This window comes from Quercus robur, chromosome 10 (assembly GCF_932294415.1).
Source record: "Quercus robur chromosome 10, dhQueRobu3.1, whole genome shotgun sequence".
Classification (NCBI taxonomy): domain Eukaryota; kingdom Viridiplantae; phylum Streptophyta; class Magnoliopsida; order Fagales; family Fagaceae; genus Quercus; species Quercus robur.
This window is the reverse complement of record NC_065543.1, coordinates 49,015,735-49,026,030: the sequence shown is the minus strand read 5'-3', so window position 1 is coordinate 49,026,030 and position 10,296 is coordinate 49,015,735. Positions and strand designations below refer to the sequence as shown.

Genomic DNA, 10,296 nt, shown 5'->3' with positions numbered 1-10,296 from the left:
CCTCCCCACCTTCCCAAATCATAATGGTGTCCGTTCAGTTGAATTATCAAGTACTTTAATCAATTAAAAATATGAAAAAGCCTATCCCACTACTTCTAATCTTGCAAGAAATTAATAAAAGTCTAGCAAGATTTTTGTATATAAGATTGAGTGTAGTCTCCCACTAGATAAACATGATAAAATTGAGTGAATGATATAATATAATTTGACCTACAATCATTGAATTATAGTTGAAGTATCCTTATATATTGTATCTACTCCACAATTAACCTCTCCCAAGGTTTCCATATATATCTTGGGAATGGGTTGTTAGTTTGCATTGCGGTAAAAACATAGAAAGAGAAAATGGCTATTCTATCATTATTACAACAATCATGGCAGGAGCTACCCAAAATAACCTTCATTCACCTCCTCCCTCTTCTTTTCCTTCTCTCATTTCTATATGTTTTCAAATGCATTAGAAGTAGTGGAAAACCCAATTTACCTCCATCCCCACCAAAGCTACCAATCATTGGCAACCTTCACAAGCTTGGCTCACTTCCACACCGTTCTCTTCAAGCCCTCTCTAAGAAGTATGGCCCTGTAATGTTCTTCTACTTTGGCCATGCTCCAACCCTTGTGATATCATCTGCAGATATGGCAAGAGAAATGATGACAACACATGACATAGTTTTCTCAAACCGGTCAAAAACCACATCTACCAATTTCTTACTTTATGGATGCACAGACCTAGTGTTCGCACCCTACGGTGAGTATTGGAGGCAAGTAAAGAAAATTTGTGTCCTTGAACTTTTGACCCTCAAAAGAGTACAATCGTTCCAGAATACAAGGGAAGAAGAAGTTTCTATATTGATCAATAAAGTACGTGACTCATGCCTGAAAGGTGTTTCTATTAATCTAAGTGAGTTCTTGATTGAAACCTCAAAGAACATCGTTACTAGATGTGCATTTGGAAAAAAGTTTGAAGAAGAGGATGGTAAGGGTAGGTTTTCAGAACTACCAAGAAAGTTAGCGATGCTACTTACTACCTTTTTTTGGAGGGATTTTTTCCCTTCTCTAGGTTGGATTGATATTCTTACAGGAAAAATAGCTAGTCTAAAATCCACTTTTGGAGAACTAGATGCTTTTCTAAATCAAGTGGTTGAAGAACACAAGACAATGAAAAGTGATGATGAACATCCGAAAAACAAAGATTTTGTGGATATTCTCCTCCATCTGCAAAAGAATGGCATGCTTGACTTTGAGCCTACTCATGACAACCTCAAAGCAATCCTACTGGTATCTTTCTCTCACTCTCTCACTCAAACACACTTCTAGTATCTTAAAAGTTTATTTTATAAAATTGATAATATTATACATATTTAAATTTGTAGTATTTAATCTAAACCATAAAATAGTTTCATTTTAGATGAAATAATCTAAGACCATGGAAAACATACCTAAAGTCTTATTTTTTTTCATACTTTCAGGACATGTTTGCGGGAGGAAGCGAAACAACTTCAACAACTTTGGAATGGGTAATGGCTGAGCTCATGAAAAATCCAAGTATTATGAAAAGCGCACAAGAAGAGGTAAGAAGAGTGGTGGGCAGTAAGTCAAAGATAGATTTAAATGATATCAATCAAATGGATTATTTGAAATGTATCCTCAAAGAAGGTCTAAGATTGCATCCGCCAGTTCCTCTTTCGGTACCTCGAGAAACATCAGCAAGTTTACAATTTGGAGGTTATGATATTCCACCCAAAACAAGAGTGTTTGTCAATATATGGGCAATCCAAAGGGACCCTAAACTATGGGATAGGCCAGAAGAATTTTTCCCAGAGAGGTTTAAAGACAACCCAGTTGAATTCATGGGTCTAAATTTCCAATTTCTCCCATTTGGAGGTGGGAGAAGGGGGTGCCCAGGATTGATATTTGCTGTCGCTTCTTTGGAATATGTGCTTGCCAACCTTTTATGTTGGTTTGATTGGAGGTTGCCTACCATTAACGCACAGGGAGAAGATTTGAACATGACTGAAGTTAATGCTCTCACAGCATTTAAGAAAAATCCTCTCCATCTTGTACCAACATTGCACTCTTCTTGATCGATCCATGAATATTTCGTGCGTATGCATGTTCTCTATGTAATCTTTCCTCATTATCTTGTTTTGTTTTAGAATCTGTTGTTGTCTCTTACTTCCTTATCGCAATAAATGTAAAGGGACTATAGTTGTGGCATTATGTTTTAATAAAAATGAATTTGTACCTAGTGCCATAAAACATTTATACCATCATTCTCATCAGGTCCTTTAAAATTGACCGAAATGCAAAATAGATGATGGATCCATAAAAAAGTGTGTTATATATTTTTAAATGATGGTTGTAGCTTATATATATGGTAAGCAGATTTGCAAGGCGTAAAACAAGTGACTAGGCTTTTGTGATATTCTTTTTTTTTTTTTTTTTTTTTTTTTTTTGAGAAAACGGTAAGTCAATATTATTAAGGTAAATCAGATTGGAATACAACCTCCAACTCACTAGGTAGATCTTCTACCCATACATCAAAATCTGCAGATGAAACCGCTCTCCTAGCTAGAGCATGTGCCAACTTATTACCATCCCGGCGAACATGCTAAAATTGACAAAACTGTAAGGATAAACTTTGATTGCGCGCATCTTCAATTATATTCCCATATAGAGTATTACACCTCTCCTTTGCTTTCAAGGCCTGCACCACCCTCAAACAATCCCCTTCCACAATCACCTTAAAAATACATAATTCTTTTGCGAACAGAACAGCTCGGCAAGCAGCTAACGCTTCAGCAGCTTCAACTGAGTTAGGCTTCCGGATTTTCTGACTTAAGGCAGCTATTACATGGCCATGACAATCTCTGATCACCACTCCCAAACCTGCACAACCCAAATCTTCAAATATAGCCGCATCAAAGTTTGCTTTATAGAACGTATCCTGAGGAGGAATCTAGCGAGCTGGTGTACCTCCAATTCTCGGCCTGACATCCTGTTTTGTTGCATCCAAAAATTCAGTCACCAAATCTTTTGCTCGTGCTCCAATCTCATACAGTGGCCAAACAGATTTATTCTCTCGCAAGCGATTTCGCCTCTGCCACAAGCTCCACGCAATTGCAGAAAACCAGGCCACATGAAATCCTGACCCTTTTCGCAACACCTCCTCCAATAAGTCAAAAAACGTTCTAAAACCTTTTCTGTAATACTGGACGAAGCAGAGTTCAGACTTCCACACCGATTGGGCATGCTCGCACAACCAGATACTATGCATGAGTGACTCCTGAGAATCTCCACACAGTTCACACATCTCTTCCACAGGTAAATGCCGAGCTTTCAAATTTTGTTTAGTGGCAGCGAATCTCTTGCAGCACGCCATATAAAATGTCGTATTTTATTCGGAGTTCTGATTTTCCAAATACTCTTCCAAACCAAATGTGAATTTTTGGAGGAGGACAAACCTGGTTCTTGCCTGCTTTCATCCTTAGATAGCATATGATAGGCACTATGAACACTATAGTGTCCATCTGGAGTTAATGGACAGATCAGTAAGTCTTCTGTCCACCCCTCACTAACTGGGATATTTTTAATCAATTCAGCTTCCCAAGGCACAAAGGTCCTCTCCAACAGCCCCGGATCCCAAATCCTTGTACCTGGATAAAATAAATCCTTAACACAAGTCACAGTGGAAGCAAGTTTTGGTGAAATAACTCTACCATTAGGTTGGTTAGGTAGCCATCTTTGACCCCAAATAGCAATGGAACTCCCATCTCCAACTCTCCACATTGCACCTCTATGTACTACATCACGCGCCTGCAATACACTCCGCCATGCATAAGAGCATTTAGGATGAAACGTAGCCTCAAGGATATTCCCCATTGGAAAATACTTCGCACTAAAAACTTTATATAACAACGTTTCCTTTTGGTGAAGCAAACGCCATACCTGTTTAAGAAGTAAAGCATTATTAAATTTCTGAATATCTCTAAAACCCATACCTCCCACGGTCTTTGAGGAACAAAGTGTACTCCACTTGGCCCAATGGATCTTCTTTGAATCCCCTTGACCCCACCAAAACCTTCGAATCATGGCTTCAATGTCTTTACACAACCCAACCGGTATTTTAAAAACACTCATGGAATATGTGGGAATAGATTGAACCACCGCCTTGATCATGACTTCTTTTCGAGCTTGGGACAATAATTTCTCCTTCCACCCCTGCATCTTTGCCCAAATTCTTTCCTTCAAATGAGTAAGCATTGTTTTTTCGCTCTCCCTACAAAAGAAGGGAGCCCTAGATACTTCTCGTAGTGTTGAATGGCTGGGACATTTAGAGATGATTTGATTGCCTCCTTCATCTATTCACCAGTATTTCTGCTAAAGAACAAAGTTGTCTTATTCTTATTAAGCATTTGGCCCGAGGCAGCTTCATACAAGGATAAAAGCTCTTGAATTTTCTCACACTCCTCCAAAGTAGATCTACAAAACAAGAGACAATCATCGGTAAAGAAAAGATGAGTAATCTTAGGTCCATTACGACTTAAAGAAAATCCTTGAATTTCCCCATTCAAAGCCGCTTTCCTGAGAATGGCATTCAACCCTTCCGCACAAAAGAGAAACAGATATGGAGAAAGGGGATCACCCTGTCTCAAGCCCCTTGAAGGTTTAATCAAGCCCTTTGGCTCACCATTAACCAAAATGGAGTAAGATACCGTTGTAATGCACTCCATAATCAAAGCCACCGATTCCTCCCGAAAACCCAGCCTTAAGAGGATTTGTTCAAGAAAAATTCATTCCACCCTATCATACGCCTTGCTCATATCCAATTTAAGAGCCATAAAACCTGTCTTCCCTGTGCAAGTGGTTTTCATGTGGTGAAGGGACTTAAAAGCAATAAGAATATTATCAGTAATCAGACGGTCAGCAATAAAAGCACTTTGAGCTTCAGAAATAATAGAGTTTAGTAGAGGCTTCAAACAATTTGCAATCACCTTACTAACAATTTTGTAAATCACATTACACAAGCTTATAGGTCTGAATTCCGTCACTCTTTCAGGGCTTTGGACCTTTGGGACTAAAGCGATAAAAGTATGGTTAATGGATTTCAACAATGAGCCAGAATTTAAACAGGACAATACAGCTTGAGAAACATCCCTACCAACCTCGGTCCAATATGTTTGGTAGAACAAGGGAGGCATTCCATCAGGTCCTGGGGCTTTTAAAGGAGCCATCTCTTTAATTGCACGCTCAACCTCTTCCACCATATAAGGCCTCGCCAAGTCAGCTTGCATCTCTTCACTCACTACACGTTGTACCCCGTCTAACACCCTATCCAAATCCTGTGGGTTTGATGATTTAAACAATTTTGCATAATAGGTAGTAAACCAACCCGAAAAAATATCTTCATCTTCACACCATAAACCATCTGCATCCCTAATTCCTTTTATGAAATTTCTTCGTTTTCTCCGAGTAGCCGTACCATGAAAAAACTTCATGTTTCGATCCCCACTTTGCAACCATTGAAGCCTAGACCATTGCTGCCACATTCTTTCCTCTCTATCATATAAGACATTCAGCTCCTTCTTCAAACGATTCACCTCTTCCAAGCACCCAATTCTGATTGAGACCTCTTCTACCACCCATAACAACTCCTTAGTTTTTTTAATTTTAGCATCTTTTTGCATTTCTTAATTTTCTTAGTTGCCACTACCATTGGTGTACCTTCAGGATTACATGCCCATGCAGTTGAAACAACCCCCTTGCACTCTGGGTTGGACAACCACATTGCCTCAAAACGGAATGGCTTTCTCTTCCACCATTGATTTTCACCATTGGAATCTAAAGAAAGGAGAATTGGACGATGATCAGAAGTAAAACAATGCAAGTGTTTAATTCTAGCTGTAGGAAACCTTGCCAACCACTCATAGTTGGCCACACCCCAATCTAGTCATTCCCAAATCAACTCCCCTCTACGACGACCATGCCATGTAAACTCTGGACCTGAATACCCCAAATCCACAAAGGTCAAGAACGTCCCTGAAACTCTGCATAAGACTATGAGCCCTTGGCGGTCCACCCCTCTTTTCCTGTAGCTGTAGTAGTTAATTAAAATCACCAAAACAACACCATGGCAGCCTTGGTTTGGAACTTAGCATCCTTAACATATTCCACCCTTCATTTTGAATACTTGTATCAAGCTCACCATAAAACCCTGTAAGCCTCCATGCATTCTCAGATCCTCCATTAACAATAACATCAATATGATAACTTGAAAAACTATCAACCCATACATTTGTACTCCCCTTCCATAACATAACCAAACCCCCTCCCCTATTCTCATTAGAAACAGTAAACAACCCATCAAACTTAAACTTATCTCGAACTCCCTTCATCTGTTCTTGTGTCGACCATGTTTCCGATAGAAAAACTATCCCGGGATCTTTTGCTTGGATTAAATCCCCAAGCTCATCAACTGCACGGCGGTTCCCAAACCCCCGGTAGTTCCAAGCTAAGAGATTCATTGGCTTCGGCGGGGCTGGCAACCAGCCTCCACCATTAAATCTGTAAAATCTGCATTCCTACTTCTCTTACACCCATCTTCTGCTACCACCTCTGCATTTAATTCCTGATGGATTCTTTTCCTCAAAACTGTCCCATTTGTGTCCGTGGGCTTGGTCACTTCCTAGTTACAGATTTTGATTTCCTACCAACTCTACCCCGGCTTGACCTTCTCTTTGTCTTATCTGATTGCTGGGAGACACCCATATGAAATGACATATTCGAATTGTCCACCAAAGCCCAAGACTGATCAGCCCCACAAGATTCTGACTCAGGTCCACTTCCTTCTCCCATTCCCTTCCCAGTCTCAAATCTTGACAACTCGGCATCAATGCCATCCAATTGCTCTTGAAACTCTTGATCAGTATTCCTCCTCTGCATACCCACCTCAATAACAGGGAGTTCATTATCCACCATAACCCGAGCTGCTAATTGTGGGTTCAACGGACCAGAAACAGCCATGCACGAGCTATGAACTTCACCCTCCTTCACGCCTTCATCCACCAAAACTCCCTGCCCACCCTCAACATGAATATCATGGTTATGAGCTTCAAAAACACTAGCTGAATCAGTGTCATTCTCCCTTTTGGTTTGCACATTCCTTCCCCCCCTTGAAGTTTTGACCGTGCTTTGATCACCAACCCCATTCCCCTCTTCCTCAAAACCTGCTACCCATACCACTGTTTTCCTTGCAAGGTTAGGAGTAGTGGCTCTCAACCACGAGCCAAATTGTTGCTCTGTTTCTAACAAAGTACCCTTCCTCTTCGTCCAAATAGAACATTCCCTATCCATATGGGTCAACTTCCCACACCAATAACAGAGGTTTGGTAACCTCTCATATTTAAAACTCACCCAGCTCTCCTTACCATTACCCAGAACAATTTTCCTTCCTCTGCACAACGGCTTGGACACATCACCAGCCACTCTAAAACGCAGAAAGTTGCTGCCCTCAAACTTTTCCTCCTCCTGTATACTTTCATCCACCTTTCCAGCCACATAAATAATATCTTTTGCTGCCTTCCAAGTGAGACCGAGAGGCACATCATGAATCTGAATCCACATATTTGTATGATCAAAGACAAGGTTTCTGATATCAGCATGCTTCTCCACCTCTTTTAGTGCCACAAGGTGTTTGTCAAAGGTCCAAGGCTCACCCTGAATAACATGATCCACATCTGCCCTATCCAAGAAAACAAAAAGAACTCTATGGTTCCCCATATCCTGTACTTCAAAACCCTTCCTAGTCCTCCACAGCATCTTAAAGGTACGTGCTATTGCCTCCATATTAAGAACTCATCCAGTATAAAATTTTGCTGCTACAAAGAACTCACCCTCTTCCATGCTATCCTGCACCACGAATCTACTCCCTTCGGCATCCGAGAGTGAAAACCTCTCCCACATAACTGAGAGCCTATCCATTCTTCCTGGGAAAAACGAGTTTTCCTACTAGCTAACACAATGGAAAGGAAGCAAAGCCTAACGTAAGAGTAGGCACCACAATTCTATTGACGGCTAGGGTTTTGGAACCGCCCTAGGTTAGAGAAACTTCGACATATGATTTTGTGACATATGATTTTAATAAAACTTTTGGGAATTAGTTCTTTTATATTACGTGTCATGACTCATTAATAAGAAGAAGACAAAAAAAAAAAAGGGTAAATATTAAGAAATAGTTTATAATCCCATGTATACATGGGTAAACTTTAGAATAGTCACAATGATATGTTCAACCTAAGTTTAATATTAAGACAAAGTTTAGCTAAAAAATTTGTTGTAGCCTAAAGTAATAACCTTACTCAATAAAATAAATATTATTACATATTTTGGAAATTTAACTATTGAATTACTTGTTTTTTATGATCTCAATACACATGTCAAATTTTGTGTTAATTGAATATATTTAACTATATGATCTATAAACTTATATTTTATGCATAATTTTAAACTACAAAAGTTTGCAATTTAAACAATTTATTGATGATATAGCTATTGATATTTAATTTTCTAAAAATTTTGCAAGTATGAAGAATATAAAAAGAAGATATGATCCAATGGTAAATTTGTCAAAACTATAATTATTATTAAGCATAGAGAACTAGAATTATTGTTAATTCTGTGAACCCCTTAAACCGGGTTTGGACCGTACAGTTCTTTTAGAACCAGTGGCATGAGCCATGCAGTCCAACCCTGGTTCAATTTTTTTTTTTCTAATAAAAACAACTTAATACAATTTTATTCTACTTAATTAAATTATCCATCTCTTACAAGGAATTAAAAAAAAATTATATTTAAAATCCTTCAAAGATATTTAACTTTACTTCAAAAATTAATCATAAATTTTAATGTTTTCATGGTTATTATTTTATTTTATTAACTTTCTAATTCAATTATTAAATATGTGCTTGAAAATCATTAAATTTCCCTCACATATATAGATATATTAGTCAATTTTGCTAGTTTTATAAACTTAATATCTATATTTAGGCTTTAATTATTTATTAAATTAATTATGACATCATTACTGTTCGACCCCGATTTAACCTCAAAAACCTTGAACCTCTCCCTTTTATGGTTCAATAAATGGTTCAGGTTTCAAAACCATGATACTATGCACATCTTATGTTCTTGTCGGACCATATATTATGTTTGCATATATCAATCACCTATATGTGAAAGAAATATTACATATATTTGTTACATTAGATATATCATATCTGACATGTGATACAACCATTGTGTATAGAAAGTTGTCTAGCATTCAAACTTTTTGAGGATAATTGTACAAAGGAAAAAGTATATTATTTACTATATGATTTATAAACTTATATTTTATGCATAATTTTAAACTGCAAAAACTTGTAAATTAAACAATTTATTGATGACATAGTTATTGATCCTCAATTTTCTAGAATTTTTGCAAGCATGGAGTATATAAGAAGAAAATGTAATCCAATGATAGATTTATTAAAATTCACCTCTAATAAAAAGATATTGAATAAGGCTATAGCCTAAAACTACAACTAATTTAATAGCTAAAATTTGTCATTGTACTAATTTAACCATTCAATTAGTGGTATTTATTTATTGTAGCAACATTGAATTATTTGTATCATTTTCAAAACACATGAATCTTTCCTCTTAATAAGTATCACTTGTTTAGTAGTTGCATCAAAGTTTTGAAACAAATTGTGTGATGGTAAATCTATCTATCTCTATGAATGTCACATGAAAAACTCTCCGAAGTACTCATTTTGTACGCGTTCACTAAATAAATTAGCAATGTAGAAAGGAAAATTATTAATGTTGACATTTATGTTGTACAAATTATGTTTTCATTTAAATTTTTTAAGTAATAGGTTGTATACAATCAAAAGTATCACAGAAGTATAGCACACTCAGTCTTTTTACAGTTCACCTTTTTCTATTAAAAACAATTTTTTTTTAATTTTAAATTTATGAATTCCCGATGTATTTAACATAGATATCGAGGATTCAAATCTCTTCTCCCTCATTAATTTGATACAAAAAAATAGATAAAAAAAAAAATAGAGTGCATTAAGTAGACACTTGACACAAAATTGAAGTACATTTAAAATATAAAGACACTTGATATCAAATTACAGTGCAATGGGAACAACAGTTGATACAAAATTAAAAATTAGAATTTAATTAGGGTTCTTGATTTTTGTTTTTGTTTTTTTTTTTTAAGAACCAATTTGGGTTCATGATTGAGTA

At 37.1% G+C, this 10,296-nt stretch overlaps 1 protein-coding gene across 1 annotated transcript; it reads left to right on the top strand.

Moving 5' to 3' along the window:
- The first annotated feature begins 250 nt into the window (after window positions 1-250).
- Window positions 251-2,248, top strand: LOC126703054 (cytochrome P450 71A1-like). Its single transcript, XM_050401959.1, has 2 exons — window positions 251-1,278; window positions 1,470-2,248. Exons 1-2 carry the CDS (start codon window positions 346-348, stop codon window positions 2,082-2,084), a joined length of 1,548 nt encoding a protein of 515 aa, XP_050257916.1. The 5' UTR covers window positions 251-345; the 3' UTR covers window positions 2,085-2,248.
- Window positions 2,249-10,296: the final 8,048 nt, after the last annotated feature.

Bases quoted from the DNA above. Each gene is read 5' to 3' on its own strand.
- LOC126703054 (XM_050401959.1), top strand. From the start codon at position 346: ATGGCTATTCTATCATTATTACAACAATCATGGCAGGAGCTACCCAAA. The intron at 1,279-1,469 runs GTATCTTTCTCT...TCATACTTTCAG, and splicing joins ACCTCAAAGCAATCCTACTG to GACATGTTTGCGGGAGGAAG.